Source organism: Oryzias melastigma, linkage group LG14 (genome assembly GCF_002922805.2).
Source record: "Oryzias melastigma strain HK-1 linkage group LG14, ASM292280v2, whole genome shotgun sequence".
Classification (NCBI taxonomy): domain Eukaryota; kingdom Metazoa; phylum Chordata; class Actinopteri; order Beloniformes; family Adrianichthyidae; genus Oryzias; species Oryzias melastigma.
In genome coordinates, this window is record NC_050525.1 from 7,913,751 (window position 1) to 7,932,816 (window position 19,066).

Below are 19,066 nucleotides of genomic sequence, written 5' to 3' on the forward strand. Positions count from 1 at the left end.
GACAGATTTGTTAAAATATGTGGGTTAGACTACGGTCACACGTCCCAAAATGTTACCACACAATCATAAATACAAATTCTTCAGCAAATTCAGCAGGTGGCTGCGCTGCGGCATTTGTAGTCGCATTTTTACACTGTGTGTGGTGGGTGCAAAGGTTTTAAGAAAAAAATTACAATTTTATGCCGGCTGGACTATTTTTCTCCAAAAGTTGACACCGTTCAGTAGCCCCCCGGGGACATTTCTATGTTGTGCAGTGGCAGTCCAATGACAGGCGAGGATGCGAAATTGGGCTACAGCTGGGTGGTCACAGGTGGCTCGACACTCGGTAGCAGCTCTGACTAGACAGTATTTAAATGTCTCCTTGGATGGCGGCTGTCCATATCTATTGCCACCAGATACCCAGTAGCCCGGTGGTATCTAAAAAGCAGGCCATTCTGCAGGCCTGATGGTTCAACATATTCTCCTTCCCAAGTGGGCACATTTTGATGCATGGTTGGGTCATCTGAACCCAGCAAGACAGTGCACTGATTTTTTTACCAAGGATTTTTTATCTTTACTGGTGTTTGTGGTAGACATAAAATCCTGTCCACCTTTGTCATGGGAAGGATCACAAATCATTGTAAGGGTAGGGTCATCTTGACCCCTTAAGAGAGCATGAGAGTTAAATCAAGGCTCCCCAACCTTCAGGCTGCAAACCAGTTCTGGGACGTGGACCACACCAGTACAATAACCCTAACCTTAACCCGGTACCAGACGTGAATCAGTACCGGGAGTACCAAATGCGGATCACTACCAGGCATAGCGGACATGGTACTGAACGCTGAAAAGGCTAGGGTTAGGGCACCGGGTTTGATCCACGTCCTGAGGTTTAGGCCGCACCTGGCATCTTGTCGACAGAACAACCGGACCCCTGATTTAACTGGAACAGGCAGTATGTCAAAAAAGGACGAGTTGGGGACACCCAAAATGTGAAAAAGGGACGCGGAGGGCTTCCTAACCATGCATCAATGTGAAAACTTGGGAATGAGAATGTTTAAGATGGGTACCTGACTGCTGCCGTCTGCATTCATGACCACGCCAACGGTTTTCAACAAAATCTGGTGAGGAATAAACTCTTGAAGATTCTACCGATGTTTCCCCATTGCGCTGTGCTAGTGGTATTTGTGACAGTAGCATTAGGTCAATGGCCAAAGGCACAATGACTGCCAAGTCTTTTGCTGACAGCTGCTCAATCGACTAAGCTTTAGTTGCACATCAGTCCATGCTCAACAACATTTATGCTCCTAATAAAGACTTGAACCCTTGCAGGATCTTTCAACTCCAGCTCTATGCTCTTTTTTTTTGTAATAATGTGAACATAACCAGACTTTAATGTTGAGCTGACATGTGAATGCAAAGTTTTCATGTTCACTAGACGTGGAAACTAGCTATCCTCTGCTTTAATTGGCCTGCAAAACAAACTTGAACCTCTCCTATTTATCATTTGGAAAAACGTGTGGTACATCCTTAATAAATGATAATAGCATCTGAATTACATGACACAAACAATCATGGGCATTCACATTCATTCCTGTGAATTAGGATCATCAATTATCCTGACATCCATGAACACAGTTGGGAATGTTCAGACTCAATATCATTCTTGCTGTTAACTACCACTTTACAGCACTGCTTTAAAACTCTTAGCATTTTTTTAGCATGTTAAACAAACTGTACTATAAAATTTATTTCTGAAAATATACAAATATTTATTTCACATTGAAATTACAGGCAACCTTTAATTGCTCAGTAATTAGTGAATGTCACTGTGAATCTGACACCAATGAGCAGAAAAAAGGTTCTCCTGCTTTTGTTTTTTTCCATATTCTACTACATTGTGCAATTTGAATTGAAGGAAAGCAAAACTATAAAATGTTTATAGAAAATTGACTTATGTTTTTTTTTTTTTTGTTAAAAAAAAACCTCTAATCAAGACAGTTTGTCAAAGCAAAACAACTATATATTAGGAAACCTTCTCTAAGGCTTCCCTAAAAAATACTTGACTAATTTTGAATAAGATTTAAATTGTAACAAACTTCCCCAATTTTTATATTTTGTTTACTACCAAATGAACAGGAATCTGCTCATTCTAGGTATGAGAGATTATACTAAAGTCCTTAACTTACAAAGTACTTAAAAATACCTTAGAACATTTTAAATATATATTTAGAATGACTTTTAGATAATTATGTTAATGTGATTTACAGTGAAGCTGAAACTCTAATTCTATTGGAAAAATAAAACAAGACTGGAAAAGAATAATTTTGTTATTACACAATATGTCCTATGAATTATTTTTGTATTTATTTTCCATTGAAATGTTCAGTTTCCCATTGAAGAGTTCCAACCACTTGTATCTACTTCTAGAAGTCAATTTGAAAAATATATGCTTATTACTACAGTTTGTTTTAGAGTGAGGTCTTTGGGAAATGTACCATGAACACAATAATACTGTTACTGCCATCTAGAGGCCAACCTGCAAAACTGAAGCCCATAGGGGAATTGGATTTAATTGCTTTATTCCAAGCATTTTAAAAAATTAATACTAAAATAAAAAAATACAAAACACAGAAATATCAAGCCATTTCAGATATAAAGTAATATATTGATAGGAATAGAAAAATAAATGAACAACGATGTTAGAAGAAGATGCTAACTTCTAGATGGTGTAATTACCTGTTACACTGTCTAATCAAAAATAGATTTTTTTTTCAATAAGGTTTGTAGTAGACACGTCACATTAGATTAAATAAATATCATTATTATCAAATGAAGTCTAGTAGTTTGATTTGTTGCTTGAAAGGAAATGGGAGGAAGCGAACTGATACGCACTCTAATTTTTTGTTGTTAAATCTAAAACATTACCTGAAGTATTGTATACATTTTATACATCATTATTGCAAACTTTTATTTTGCTGCCTGCCTGACACAAAGTTTTCTCACTCAGCACGTATCTACTGAGCTGTACTAAACTGAATGAACTGGTTGTAGGCTACAAGCTCTTAGCATACTCAGATGCCCTTTAAGGCTTAGGATACATCTTTGTTTTTTTTTTAATGGTAAATAGTGTGTATTAGTATATCTTCCTTGAAGGCCCAAAGCGCTTTACAGTCACAGTACCATTCACTCATTCATACTCCGATGGTGGCACGGTGCGGTTCAGTGTCTTGACAGAGAACACTTCGACTTTTTTTTTCATTGTTACACTTGAAAGAAAATTGTAAAAAAAATGTTCTGTTACAGTGGTGGGATATATCGAAATATGTATCGTGAGACACATTTTGTGATACATATCGTATTATCAGACTCTTGCCAATACACACCTTTAGTAATTACTGATGTTTTTGTAGAGCTCTTCAAAATAAAAATAAAACCAATTTCTCAACATCTCATATATGCCTTTCACACATTGTAAGTGAGATAAAATCAAAAACCGCTCCATGAAATGATCAGGCTAAAAACATTAGCTGGTAGCTCCTCCCACATGTGACTGGGGCATCAAGCTTATGAACACATCTTTGGACAGGCGGCGAACAGAGACTTTGCTGCATGCCGAAAATCCGCAGAGTTGTAAAAAGTACCTGAAAACCATACTTGAGTAAAAGTACAGATAACTTACTGTAAAATTACTCCATTAAAAGTTACAATCTAACAATTACAATAATATATAAAATAAAATATATAAAAGCCACACCCCCTCATAGGAATTTCGGAAAAAGAAGCTTCAGATCAACATGAAAACTTGCTTTTTAAGACATTTAGGTTGTAGTATTTTTGTTAAAAACTTCATAATCATAATTACAACATTACTGGGAACTTTTTTTTGTAATTAAAAAAATGGTCATAGGGGCACTTAAAGTAAAGTTGTCCATTTAGTCATTATTTTACACCACTGGAATTTAGTTCGGTGTGAGCACAGCCTGACAACCAGGTGTTCAATGTGGACGTCATAATAATACCAGTTCTAACACATAACGTGTATATATATATTCTCATCAGTACCGCTTTGTAGTACCTTCACCATTTCAAAACAATTCGGCCTCCCTACCTGTAGATGGCGCTGGTGTCAAGCAAAAACCCGGAAAAGAAGAATAAGAAAAAAGTCATATGACAAGGGGCTTGCGAGGCTAACACTACCGGGATGGCAGCCTTCTTACAGTGGAGAAAATTCGTCTTCTTTGATAAGGAAGCTGTGACAGATCCCCATGATAATGGCAAAAAGTTCGTTCTTCCTAAAGGAATATCAGCAAGTGACTCCGGCCGGGGCCTTATCGTTCTGGGAGATATCCTTTTGTATGCGCTAACTAGCTAGTTCTGCTGTTGTTATTTAGATAGCTGACACTGCTAACCAAAACAATTGGATGTTTACACGAAGAACAAGTATGCTGGTTTCATAGATCTGATTGCACTTAACCGTGACTCACATATGGAAGGCAACATTTGGCTGGTGACTCGATCACTGCAGCTGACATCTTTCCAGGCCTACAAGCTGCGAGTCACGCACCTCTACCAGCTGAAGCAGCACAGCATCCTCGTGTCGGTCGGTCTGGACGAGCACGGGATACACCCACTTGTAAGGATGACTTAATGTGTTTCAATGAATCAAACGTATCTAGACATGTAACTATGGGAGTCTGTATCTTCATAAACAATAAAAAATTGGGTGAATATTTTGATTTTTTGTCATTTATCACAAAAACATTGAATTACTTGAGTTACTTTACAATTGCGGATCAAAACTGCAAAAGTCTCTAAAATTGTTATTCTTTAAGATAAAAATATGTACGCTTTTCTACGTTTATTTGAAGTGGGGCTGCCACGATTAGTCGACTAATTGACGACCAAGCAACTATTAAAGCTGTCAACGACTAATTTAGTAGTCGAATAGTCTACTTTATATTCAATAGAGTCAGAGTGTTGTACAGTTGAAAGCTAAAATGGCATTCTGCTAGCTCTTTGGACTATTTTGGCATTTATTGGGGGTTTTAGGCTCATTTGGAGTTTAGCTAATATTTCAGCTGCATGCTAGCTATTTAGGCTAATTTGGGATTTTTTCAGGTTTTTTAGGCTAATTTGGAGTTAAGCTAATATTTCAGATGCATGCTACCCGTTTAGGCTTTTTTTTGTTTTTTAGATTACTGTGAAGTTTGGCTGATTTTTCAGCAGCATGCTAGCTGTTTTGGCTAACTTGGGCTTTTTTTGTTTTTTAGGCTAATTAGGCATTTCAGTAACATCTTAGCAATCAGCTTCAGCGCTTTTAGCTATCAATTTCAGCTTCTTCAGCTATCAGCACCAGCATTTTCAGCGGCCAAATTCAGCTTACAGCATTCACACTAGCATTATAGTAGGTAATGGTATATATCTAGTTTTTAGTTAGTTTAAAGCTAATGATGGTTAAGATGTGTGGTTTACTTCCAGTTTGTCAATAACCCAATTAGTTGACTTATCTGAAAAAATAACCTGTGAGTAATCGACTATTAAAATAATCGTTTGTGGCAGCACTAATTTGAATGCTCATGTCTGTGATGTCTGTAAGATCTGTTGTTGTCCCTAGGTGAAGGTCTGGAACCTAGACAAGAGAGACGGTGGAAACCCGCTCTGCACCAGGATTTTTCCTGCACATCTTGGCACCAAACCGACAGAAGTGTCTTGTCTCAGTATACATGAAAACCTCAACTTCATGGCTATTGGTAAGGTGTAAACACATCAAGATATTTCCTCCCATCAAATCCAGGAAGCAGTTAAAGTACAAAAATATTCACAAAATAGAAATTAATCTGCTCAAAAAGCGAGACTTTTTTTTTGTTGCATAAATGTATGCAAGACTGATAAGTCTTTTAATTTTACTTTATTATTACACATTTCTGTTTTTGATTTGCCAATAAACTAATCAGAACCAGGAACTGCTAAGTTGCAAGAGGTGAGATTTAGAAACCAGACTGAAGAGAAAGTATAAAAGCTGGAGGCTTATTTTAGAACATTTTTGATTATGAGTATATTTGGAGATACTAGCACAGGGGTGTCAATCTCACAAGGAGCCAAAATCCTAAACATACCTTATTACGTGGGCCAATTAGGACAAACATTCATTGAACACCCTAAAATTAAATTTTTAAAACTTTAAAACCGTAACTTTTAAACATAATTATGAACTAGATATATAGCATTACCTGCGATAATGCTAGTGTGAATGCTGTAAGCTGAATTTGATCAGTTTCTCAGACCAGGATGTCTTACACCAACAAGCATGCCACATTCAAAGTCACTTCAATCATCTTTCTTCCTCATTCTGATGCTCGGTTTGACCTGCAGCAGATTGTCTTGACCACGTCTACATGACTAAATGCATCGAGTAGCTGCCATGTGATTGATTAGAAATGTGTGTTAATGAGCAGTTAGACAGGTGATTCTAATAAGTGGCCTTTGATTGTATATGTAAGGATTTGGTGACTGCATATTTGTTTTTTTTATTTGATATTCATAACTAGTGTTTGGTTTTTAAGGATTTACAGATGGCAGCGTGGTTCTGACCAAAGGTGATATCACAAGAGATCGACACAGTAAGACTGTGACTCTGCATGAGGGAAATAGTCCAGTCACAGGCCTGGCCTTCCGTCAAGTCAAATCCACCCATTTATTTGTTGCTACTCTGGAGAAAGTCTATGTGAGTGAAATTACCCCCTTAAACAAGTACTCAATGACAATGATCCAATTGTTTTTAATATTGTTTTCTGTTATACTCTTTTCTTTGTCTAAACTAGTGCTACACCCTTTCCATCAAGGAGTATCCAAAAGTAGAGCTGGATTCTCATGGCTGTGCACTGCGCTGCTCATCCTTGGCAGATCCATCTCAAGATTCTCAGTTTATTGTAGCTGGAGATGAATGTGTTTATTTATACCAGCCAGATGAACGAGGACCCTGCTTTGCTTTTGAAGGGCAGAAGCTGTTGGCTCACTGGCATCGTGGATATTTGTTCCTAGTCAACAAAGATGTGAAGTCACCCAACAAGTAAGAGAATAATGGAGTCTTTTTTTCTAATGCACTTGCTTATTTCAGCAAAATATTGATGTTATTTTTCACTGATTGCTCTTATGATGTGAACTCTAAATTTTTAGTTATATTACAAGTTATAAGTGCTTGTTAATGGCTTTAAAACTTTTCTGATTTACAAATACGAGATACTCTTAGTATATTTAATATTTATTTGAATTTTGTTTTACGGTGTGATAGCACTAAAGCATGGGAACTGAAAAATTCTGAAAAGTGATATTGAATTACTGTAAAAAGTATTAAGGGGTAACCAAACGGGGAAGTTGGAGGCTGACTCCACCCACAGTCGAAATTTAAAAATCCAGTCAGAGGGGTGGGGCTTGGGGGCTGGACTGTCATTACTGGAGCTGAATATCATGACTTAAATGTTTTGACCAATCATAAAATTCAACTGTAATACCTAAATTCAACCTATAGGGGCAGCACACAGAAAGGTTTATACTATATTTTCAGGAATTAAATTTATTTTAATTTATCAAAAATTTGGCAATGACCAACAGACAACACTTTTAAAGCTCCATTTATTGAGGTCAACAGACAAAAACAATGATTTAGGATTAGGTTACCGTTTAATGTAGGTTTATATGCTATTTCTTTCATATTTTAACACCTTTTTTTAATTTTCTTCAACTTTTCTTGACAATACAAGTATCTGAAATTATTAATTTAACTAAAAATTGTTAAGTAAATTGTTGGGGTCATCTGGAGACATTTTACCGCACTCCTCTAAAAGCCCCTCCCACAAGTTGGATTGGCTAAATGGGCATTTCTTGTATATCATACAGTCTAGCAGCTCAATGAGTTTAGATCTGGAGAATGTGCTGACGACTACATTGTAGTTGGAAGAAATTGGCATATATATCATGTATCATATTATATATATCGAAATTTCCGCAGTATAAGTCGAACTGGAATATAAGTTGCACTTCTGGGAGAAAAGTGACGTTTCAGAACAAATCTGCCAAGCCCAGCGTAGCTAAAAACATAAATAAATAAAAATAATAATACAATTTTTTAAATCTGTATAAGAAAAATATCAAAGTTTAAGAGGAAAACAATCAGATTCTCTTCAATGTTTGTTTTGGACAACACTTCTGCTGCTGTGAGTAGAAAATACTTATACTCAGATGCAGTGCCCTCTAGTGGTTGTTAGAGGAAACAACCGCTAAAGGACAACTGGTGTTTACTGGGAAAATAAAAAAATATTAGCTTATTTATGTCTAAAAAAACACACACACACAAATAAGTTGCTCCTGAGTATAAGTTGTATTCCTGGCTAAACTATGAAAAAAAAACTGTGACTTATACTCCGAAAAATACGGTAATCATTCTATTATGACTGACCAAAAAAAATGTTTTCCATGTGTTCAAAATTTGGTATGGTCTTCTGAGAAAAGTATAGTTTGCTGATTCATTTCTTTGAATTATTAATAACTGTCTAAGCACAGAAGCTTAAACGATTTCTACAAGAACTGACTTTGTTCTCTTTAAATCCAGAGCAGGGTTTGGTGGAGGAGAGATCTCACCATCAGAGAAACAGCTTTTAACCGTCTACGACCTGGACAACAAGTTCATTGCCTATAGTTCCTGTTTTGATGATGTCATTGATGTCGTGGCAGAGTGGGGATCCTTTTACATTTTAACTAGAAGCGGAACAATGTTTCTACTGCAGGAGAAGGACACACAAACCAAACTAGAGGTGAGTATTCAGTAAACTAAACTGTAAATAACTCTTCGTTATTCTTTAGAAATACCTTGTAGCAAAAATCTTTTTTTTTCTTTATATTTCCTATAAGAGCAAAAAATATTGGCATCCTTGCAATTCTTTACGAAAATGCAACACTTTAAGAAATATGTTGTAACTACAAATGTTTTGAGCTTATGTCCCATTTCCTGAAACCATGAATGAGTTTCTTACACCTCTGTAATGGAATGTTGGACCACTCGTCTTTTGCAAATGGCTCCTGGTCATTCAGATTTGAATGTCTACTGCCAACTCCCACAAGTGTTCTCTGAGAGTCCAGTCTGGGAATATTTCAGATCTCTCCACTGTTACTTCTGAGAGCTTTTTCCCGTGTGTTTCGGGTCGTCTCTCTGTTAGAAGAGCGATGAACTCTAGTGGAGACGCAGCTTTCTTGATGTACCCCGAAATTCTTTTCATTGGATTTCATGAGAACATTCACACAGTCAAGACATCCTGTGCCTAAAGTAGCAAAGCACAGTAAAACCTCCTTTAAAAAAAAAAAAAAAAAAGTAGGCATTTCTTCCCTTTCTTTCAAGGCCTCATCTTTTTCAGCACGCAGAACCATGATGTTCTTTAGCAAAAATCGTTCTCTTTTTATTCCTTTGTGTGAGCAGTGGTTTCCTCCTGGGTCTGTTACCGCACCGTCTCTCTTTATTCACATGGTGTGAGCTTAGACTGTTTTACATTCCATCTGCAGATCAGCCTGAATATTTTTGGAAGTTAATCTTGATCCTTCATCCCAATTCCCTGAAAGCATCAAGAGGCCTACAACCTACAGCTATACAGCTAACCGCAGGTTGTTGGCCTCTTGATGATATTACACACAGTTGACACAGAAACAATAGCGGGGTTTCCATTATACACATGCACAAAACTTTATTGAAATTCTAGAAATGTCGAAAAAACACAATTTTGAAATTGCACTGTTTCTATTAAATCAGAATTATGCTAATAAACAAAAATCAACTAATGCAAATAGTCATTAAAAACACATATGTCAAGAATACTTTGATTTAAAGCAGATACATTCAAATTTCTGCCATCTGTCATCATCTATCAAAGGAGACGTCGGCGTCTTATTCAGACCATGAGCGGTAAGCTATGTGGGAGTGGCTACAGATGAAAGGATTAAGGGAAATCATGATTTTACAGAGGATGTGGATCCATCAAGCTCAACTTTTGATGAACTGTGTGTCGCTGTGGTACCAACAAGGTTTCCGATTGTTGGTGATGTGAATCATTTCAGTCTAAAAACGTGTTTCCAAGGGCATTCCAGTCAGTTTCCATCGCAGTTTTGTGATATATTTTAATTTCGGTACGCCTCAAAAACCACCTCCTCCAAGCACAAACACTTTTTTTATTTTTTCCGATAAATGTGAGTTTTTTTCTAAATTGTTGTGTTTTCACCAGGCATATTTATTATTGCAAATCCAATTTGCACAATTTCATAGCCAATGGAAATGGAGCTAATGAAGATGGACTTGTTGCCTTAAATTTTCCCTGTTTTTCACAACTTTCTCTGAAATCCACACGACTCTTTACACCTACTCATCTCCACGCTCAGCATAAAGGTTGAACCTGTTAAATACCACATGCCTCTAAATACAAATGGACGGAGGATCACATGCTCGAAAAGAAATTATTTGCTAAATTTTAACAAGGCAACAATCATTTTGTCTGGTTCATTTGTTTTGTTTGTTCAGATCGTAGCTGGAAAAAACAACACATTTTTATTTTTAGAATTTTTTTTTGTGTTTTTCCTTTTAATCATCTTTTTAAATGTTGTTAAAATGTGTGCATTTTCTTATTTTTCAAGGTTTAGGTTTGAATTTTGTGAAGCTGTTTATGAACTGGATTGAATAGCGTGGTTTTCACATTTCTGTGTTTTAAGATGCTCTTTAAGAAGAACCTGTTTGTCATGGCTATTAACCTGGCTAAGAGCCAACACCTGGACAGTGACGGACTGTCGGAGATCTTTCGACAGTACGGTGATCACCTGTACTTGAAGGGAGATCATGACGGCGCCATCCAGCAGTACATTCGGTGAACTACATTCATACCATTCCCATTCAAATAAGTCTGATCAGATTCAATATGTCAGATTTGATTGACTTGTTTTTTCTCATGTCTTCCTCCATAGCACGATTGGCAAGTTGGAGCCTTCGTATGTTATTAGAAAATTCCTGGATGCTCAGCGGATCCACAACTTAACGGCTTACCTACAAGCCCTTCACAGGAAGTCACTGGCCAATGCAGATCACACCACATTGCTGCTGAACTGCTACACCAAACTAAAGGACAGCTCCAAGCTGGAGGAGTTCATTAAGGTAATGGGATCAAGAGTACAAGACAAAAGAAGAATCTAAGTCGTTACACTTTAACGATTGTGTTATATATGTTCTCAGTAAAGCCTTGGATCATCTCTATGTGCTGACGTCAATATTGTAGAATTTTCTCTGTGTTTTATTCTTCATCAGAGCAGTGAAACTGAAGTGTGCTTCGATGTCGAGATTGCCATCAAGGTTCTTCGCCAGGCGGGCTACCATCGCCCCGCCGTGTACTTGGCTGAAAAGCACAAACATCATGAGTGGTATCTGAAAATCCAGCTGGAAGACCTCAAGGTACAAATGTGCGGTCAGATCTTTGCGTTAAGGTGTGCTCTCATGACTGGATGTCTTCTAGAATTGATGCTAATTTTAACCTCTGGCTGCTTCTTCATTCTAACCCCATTCTTTAACCAACGATAAGGCGAAGACCTTCTAGAACAAATGACTCAGAACCAAAGTCATTGAACTGTCCTATTATAAAATGTTAAATCTTTTTTTAATCAAAGATACTTAAAGTTATATTCAAATGCAAGCACGTGTATTTAGACTGTCATTAGTAGTATGTGTATGTATGTATTGACTGTTAAAACTCAAATGTTCACAAAGAATTACTCCTTTGATTATTTGTCACACAAGATTTTTGATTTTGGCAAAAAAAAAAAATTGATTTATTAATCAATTACACCCCAATAAAAAGTGCAAATGTTTAGCTAAATAACAGTCCTGCAGTAGTAAACTTTAGGGCTCAAAGGCTACATATATATTTATAATATTCTGTGAAAATAAAGTAATTTAGTCAATTAACTCGATGAAGAAATAATCTATTCTGACCAGTAAGACTTTACATTTTTCTATACATTTGTTTCTTTTAATCTTCAGAACTATCAGGAAGGTCTGCATTACATCGGATGTTTGCCTTTTGAACAAGCTGAAAGCAACATGAAGCGTTACGGGAAAACGCTGATGCATCATGTACCTGAAGGGACGACGCTGCTCCTTAAAGAAATATGTACCAACTACAGTCCTAATGGGGATGCCGTCAGCGTGGACAGAGGTCAAGTCAACAAGGTCAGTTACCAGATTCATTTCCACGAAGACCTGCAGGATCCTCATATGTAAACACTTGATGTTTTTTTTTTCTGACTTGTTTTAAGGCAAACTCTGAGGAATTCATTCCCATTTTTGCAAATAATCCCAGAGAGTTGAAAGCCTTCCTGGAGCACATGATCAAGGTGGACCCCTGTTCTCCTCAAGGCGTGTACGACACCCTGCTGGAGCTGCGACTGCAGGACTGGGCACATGAGCAAGACTTTGAGGTTGGAATAGAACAGAAATTAAAATGAAGTAACAATAAAATATTAGGAAAAGTACAAAACAAAGTGCTTGATTAAGATGATCTTCCTATTAATATAAATGATTCCTAAAAACCAAAATATCAACATTTTCTTATATATTTTATAATTGGTGCTTATTCCTAACCTCTCAATGTTATTAGTAAAATTATATTTGGAATTTACTATAAAGAATTTGTTCATAAATAAGAAAACAATTTCCGAGTATTCCTACACTGTAAAAGTTCTGAAGGATGAGAAGAAGTACCAATAATTTCTTTCACAGCTGCCCTCTCTCTGCAGTGAGGCCTTTTCTACAAAGTAATTAATTTGATTTACAAACAAAGGTGCTGGAACATCCCAGAGTTCAAGAGCGTATCTGCTCTACCTCATACTCCTGTTTATTCCTCCCTTTATCGATTTATTTAATTAAGAAAATGTATATTAATAGACATCTCTTCAAAAAGTCATAGATGTAAATGTACTAGATTATAGCAATGATGCTAATTTAGATCCTGATGGGTTCACAAGAAAACAGAGAACACTGTTACACAGTCACATTATGGGAGAAAAGCAGCAGAAAATAACAATAGTTTATTATTAAAAAGGACAAGATCACAATAAAAGCATTGAGATGTCAGTACGATAACAAGAGAACTAAGACAAAAATATAGAAAAGGATATCAGCACACTGCACCATCGTACCACCTCTCTGTCTAAAGTCTATTAGGAAGAGCGTGACTACACACTGATGCAACAAAGCTGTTCTTCTGTAACACAATGTAGATTGTTTTTAAGAATTTAGAAAAAATCTTTCACTATTTTATAGCTTCTTCTGATAGTTGCATAACGCCATATTATGACTTATTATTATATATAACAGCTTAAATAGGTAAAGTCTTTATACGTTTGTTTGGTGTGTTTGACAGAGAAAAAAGCATCTCCAGGTGGAAGCTTTATCCCTCTTGAGGAGTGACAACACTGTGTTTGACAAGGCCTTGGTTCTTTGTCAAATGCACAACTTCAAAGAAGGCATCCTCTACCTTTATGAGAAAGGAAAACTGTAAGTAAGACAGACAAAGTCAGAAAAAAAACTTGTCATTTCCCGAGTGCCTAATTCATTGTAGTTATATTTGTGCCATTCACATGAAAAACTCAATTGTTAGTGGTTTCCCCAAAAATATCAGAAAAGTTTGGAGAGAAAATAGACTCACCCCAATTTATGCATGTGTAATTCTTCATGTGTAACCCATAAGTACAAACATTATTACATAAAAAAATACAAAAACAGGCATTTTTGCTTAAGAAAGTGGGAAAATGTCAAGTTTTTACCAGATATTATTCACAATCTAAGTTCAAAGCGGCTGATAAGAAAACTCTGATGACCCAGCATTCTAGCAGCATTTAAACGCATCACTTGCACACAAATCTTGGAGACGTAAAAAGAGTCTCAAATCAGATTTCTTTGTAAATTTGTTTTTTTTTTGTGCATATTTTTTTAAGATTTATGCATATATTTAGTTTCAAGCTGTTGTAATTTTAATTTTTGTAATTTTAAATATTTGAATTTCATCATTTACAAACTAAGACTTACACACGCACAAATCCAAAGTTACATACAAAACCAAAATTATGCACTAATCTGAAGTTACACACAAATCAAGTATTAGACACATAGGATGAGTCTATTTTCTCTCCATACGTGTTCATAAGAAACTTCTCTTCAAATGGGGTTTCTTTAATAACTGTTGGAAGGAATTTGTCTTTGTCTACAGGTATCAACAAATCATGCACTATCACATGCAGAATGAGGAGTATGGGAAGGTAGTAGAAGTCTGTAAGCATTACGGAGACCAAGAAGGCTGCCTGTGGGAGCAGGCGCTTGGATACTTTGCCAAGAAGGAAGAGGACTGCAAGACTTTTATCAGTGAAGTCCTGCATCACATTGATCAAAAAAACTTGATGCCTCCTCTACTCGGTGAGCTCGCTTCTCCTTTAATTCATACCACAGGACATTTTGGAAGTACACACGAGCAGACCGGTTCCAGGTTTTTCTGCACAGCTTTAGTAGAAGATGGTTTTTCTGATAAAGATTGAAATAAATTTTAAAACACTTTGTTGGACACATGGATATATATATAATATATATGCAGTTTGTCTTTTTAACAGATCTTTCTGGTAACAATCTTTCGTACAGGCTCAAATAATTGACTGTATTTTCTGGAGGATAAGTCTTTCTTTTGGGAGAAAAGTCTGATGTTTCAGAACAATTTGCGTCTACTGCCTCATTTGACGCTTTTCCAACAATCTTTTCATAAACTAGACACTCCTGTTACACGTGGGAGAAGCTACCATCAAGTTTTTCACCTGATCGCTGAATATCTTTATAATGCACAGGAGACACAGATCTGAGAGATCAGGTTTATTTATTTTAAAAAGTTCTACAAAATCATCGGTTATCATGTCTCTGTGTCTGGTTCATGAGATCTTTCAGTTTTTGTTTCTTATTGTGATTGTTACCCTCTGTACTTCAGGAGTTGTATCTAGATCAGTGGACCCCAAGCTACAGCCCACTGAACACTATCAGAGAAGCATGATTTTTTTTTTTCCTTTTTCCAGTCTGGCCATGCGATTGAGACCCACATAGATCATGACTTTTTATTCTACTCTTCTCCAGTCTGTGCTCCAATCTGGTTATCTCTGGCTTTGTGGAAAACTTTGTGTTTGAGCTTAGATGAACCTACAATTTTTACACTTCTTTTGTTAGCTTACAAACATAAGAGATGTGGCCCTCACAAGAAAAAATGGGCAACCTCTGGTCTAAACGACGGCGCTTTTACTTGTTCTTTCGTCTCTCTGTAACAGAGTTTAATGACTTTCTGTTCTGCATTCGTCTGAGGGCACAACAAATAAAAACAAGAATAAAAATAAGAAAAATATCAAAGTTTAAGAGGAAGTCAATCAGATTCTCTTCCATAATTGTTTTGAATACTTCTTCTGTTACTGTCAGTAGCAAATACTGATGCACACATACAGCACCCTCTAGTGGTTGTTAGTAGAAACAACCACTAAAAGGCAACCAGTTGTTAGTGGTAAAAGAGCAAATATATGAAAAAATATATTTGTTTTTGTAAAAAAAAAAAAAAATCTAAATAAGTCGTACCCCTGGCTAAATTATGAAAATAATGCAACTTGTACTCCAGAAAATACGGTATATTGTTACCTTTCATTAAAAACATTTATGAAAGTATCCTGAAACTTGGGTGTAGAGAACAGCTATAAGAACACCAAAACTTATTTTTGGTCTAATTTTGGTGTGAAATGTGTTATCATGTCCTGTATGTTCGAAATGGTGTTTGTCGATTTGTGTTTGTGTGCTGGAGACAAACAGTGTGTCTATTAAAAAACGCCCTGCAAGTCCAGAGAAAATGATTTGATTTTTGTCTGAGTAGATTTCATTCATTCAGATTGATGTAGTTGGTAAAAAAAAGAAAACAATTAGGTGAGATTGGTTTTTCTACATTATAGAAAAAAAATATTATTCTCCATCAGACTTACTCAGTTCCAATTTGAAGTTATTTTATTTTAGCAATATCGTATTTTTTGGTTTTGTATGCCCATGCTTTGCCCACAAAAAAAGAAAACTAACTGATTCACATTGCTTCTCACACATTTGCCTCATCAGTCGTGCAGACACTGGCACACAACTCTACAGCCACTCTCTCGGTCATCAAGGAATATCTCATCAATAAGTTGAAGAGAGAGAGCCAGCAGATAGAGGAAGATGAGAAGAAGATTTCCCAGTACCGGGAGGAAACTGCCGTCCTCCGCTCTGAGATAAAGGAGCTCAAATCAAGGTCAGTCGTGTGTTAGTGGAGGTTAGGAGAAAGACACAAACACACAAGCCTGCAAAGATAATGTAGTGAACTCAGCAAAGCACTGACCAACTTGAACCTCAAATGTGTCATGTTATTATTTCAGTCTGAAGTGATCATAGGAACACGACAGCTTGATCATTTGTTGAGAATAGCACTACATCCCCCTCGTCTGCTTTAGCTCCTTTAAGCAAAGATGCACAGTCCATGAATTACCACATTTTGTGATATTGATGTCAATGTTTCCACAGTGCAAAGATATTCCAGAAGACCAAGTGCAACATGTGCAACAGCCCTTTGGAGCTTCCGTCTGTTCATTTCCTGTGCAGTCACTCGTTTCACCAGCACTGCTTTGAGAGCTACGCCGAGACTGAGGCAGAGTGTCCAACCTGCACTCCAGAGAACCGAAAAGTCATGGACATGCTGCGCTCTCAGGACCAAAAGCGTGATCTTCACGACCACTTTAACCGACAAGTAAGACCCTTTAATTATTCTTTAAAGCAAGTTTTCTGACCCAGTTTTGAGATGAGTTATGGTTCTGTAAAGAAATGACCACAGTGAGCAATTCTGCCAATATTCCAAAAATATTTAGAACTTACCATCAACCTGTCTGACCAATCATCTGTCTCTTAAGCCCTTGAGGCATTCTGGGTAGCCAAAGAGTTTGCTCTCCCTAAATGGAGTTGGCGTTTGTCTTTCGCTACAAAGCATCGACTCTAAAAGCAGATTTGTTCATAAATATTACTCTGCCGTAATAATCAGATTCAGTGAGTAAAATAATTTTACATTAAATTTTAAGATTAACTTGAAAATATACAAGTGTGGTAAATTAATGATTAACGTTAATACTGATTATTGGCATTTATTCAGTGATCCATGAACACATTAACTCGCCCTTCTCTAATCCACAGGATGAGATGGTGCTTTATAGTGTAGATCCCAGTGGGATGGTGTTAAATACAGACCATTTTAGTACTAATCTGTTTGTTCTGTGCATACCATTAGACGAAGGAAAAAAAACTTTAATCAGAATCTTTTTCTAAGACCAAATGCCCTATTGTATGTATTTGTTGTCTTTGTAACATGCATTGATATGTTAAACTAATTTGTATTTTTGGATTTTAGTTACGGATCTCCAACGACGGTTTCTCAGTCGTCGCGGACTATTTTGGTCGAGGAGTGTTTAACAAGCTGACTCTGGTCACTGACCCCCCCGGTAAGACTGTTGGAAGCCTAGAAGTGAACCTGCAGAGAGATCTTCTCATCCACACCAGGAAAAATAATTAGACATCTCCATCATGTCTCAACCAACATCCTTTGCTGTCTTCTTCAAGAACGTATTTTACCCCAAAGATGCCAAATAACATAATTTCAAATACTGAAGCTTCTTTTGGTACTTTTGGCTGACATTTTTGCTCTACTGTTGAAGTTGATGGAGTTGATTACTGGACACTATGACAGTTGTGTGTTTTATAACCCCACTAAATCACTTAAAGATAAGAGCCGTGCTTGTTTGTTTGTTTTCTGTAAATGGTGATTATAAAAGAACAAATGTAATTCTGTCGGCCATCTGCAATGAAGAATAATGTCATATCACTCCGTGTGAAATAAAAAATGAAGAGTTAGTATTGTTACATAGGTTCTTCTTCAAGCAAATGCTTCCATGCACACCCCCTTTTTTTATTTTACTACCCCCGAACAGGTGGCATACTAAAACACTGAACAAATAAAAATGTGCCTATCTTCGTGGCTTTATGTAGACCTCCTTGATTTATTTTAAGTTATTGTGCCAGCATTAAATAAAAAAAGGACAACCGTAACATTAAAATCAGACATCAGAAATGTCATTTTGATCTACCAACACTTCCTGTTAACATAGGAATCAGCAACTCGTGGCTCTGAAATATATCTTGAAAAATACATGAATAAAATAAATAACACTTTTTTTAAATAAAAAATGAAAATCAAATATTAATTATAGACATACCTATTCTATGATTACTTTTTTCTGTGTAGGTTTTCAACTTTCTTTTGGTAAGGAGAGAGCGGCAGGAGAGGCATTGACACGTTGGGCCTCACCTAGAGCTGACCAATGGTCTTCACCGCTTTGGTCTTTCTAGCATCATAAAAGATGCTTTGTTTTTTAATGACCTCATTTGCTTATTTCCTGCTAATTGTCTGATTACATTGGTGCCACTTTTTTTATTTATCTGCTAAAAATGCACATTAGAAATACATTGTGTGTGTACGCCTGCCTCAAGACAGGGGGCGCTGGTGATCTCAGAGAATGACTTCATTTATCAGTAAAGGTAAGTCAATATTTTGATGATATTTTTTTTTTCTACGCTACGGTTTTAATTACGGAAGAAAAATTTTGAAATTAAATTTTGAAGAGCACATTTTAAATGTTCCCTATCTTTTTATTGATTTTATTGAATCATATAAATGCAATACAAACAATGAATGCATCTCCTTCTTTAACAATGTCATCAGGTCATGTTAAACAGCAGCTGACGAGCACAGAACAATATCAACCATCTTAATTCCTACTTGAAATAAATAAATAAAAAGAATTAATCTAAAAGCTTAAGCAAATCTACTGAATATTTTTTTGGGATTTTTTATTCTTCATGCGTTGTAGGGATTTTGACAATAATTTATAGTCATTAATAATTTTATGGCATACCAATTCAAATGTA

General features: G+C 36.4%; 1 protein-coding gene across 2 annotated transcripts; it reads left to right on the forward strand.

Moving 5' to 3' along the window:
• The first annotated feature begins 4,115 nt into the window (after positions 1-4,115).
• Positions 4,116-18,116, forward strand: vps11 (VPS11 core subunit of CORVET and HOPS complexes). 2 transcript variants are annotated; one of them, XM_024261692.2, is made up of 16 exons: positions 4,116-4,322; positions 4,464-4,612; positions 5,594-5,729; positions 6,543-6,703; positions 6,801-7,048; positions 8,588-8,789; positions 10,726-10,877; positions 10,975-11,161; positions 11,312-11,455; positions 12,041-12,229; positions 12,316-12,477; positions 13,422-13,555; positions 14,268-14,470; positions 16,178-16,349; positions 16,619-16,841; positions 17,493-18,116. In XM_024261692.2, exons 1-16 carry the CDS (start codon positions 4,181-4,183, stop codon positions 17,652-17,654), a joined length of 2,766 nt encoding a protein of 921 aa, XP_024117460.1. In that variant the 5' UTR covers positions 4,116-4,180; the 3' UTR covers positions 17,655-18,116. The 2 variants fall into 2 exon arrangements, with proteins under 2 accessions (XP_024117460.1, XP_024117461.1); XM_024261693.2 differs by lacking the exon at positions 4,116-4,322 and having other exon boundaries at positions 4,474-4,612; positions 5,576-5,729.
• Positions 18,117-19,066: the final 950 nt, after the last annotated feature.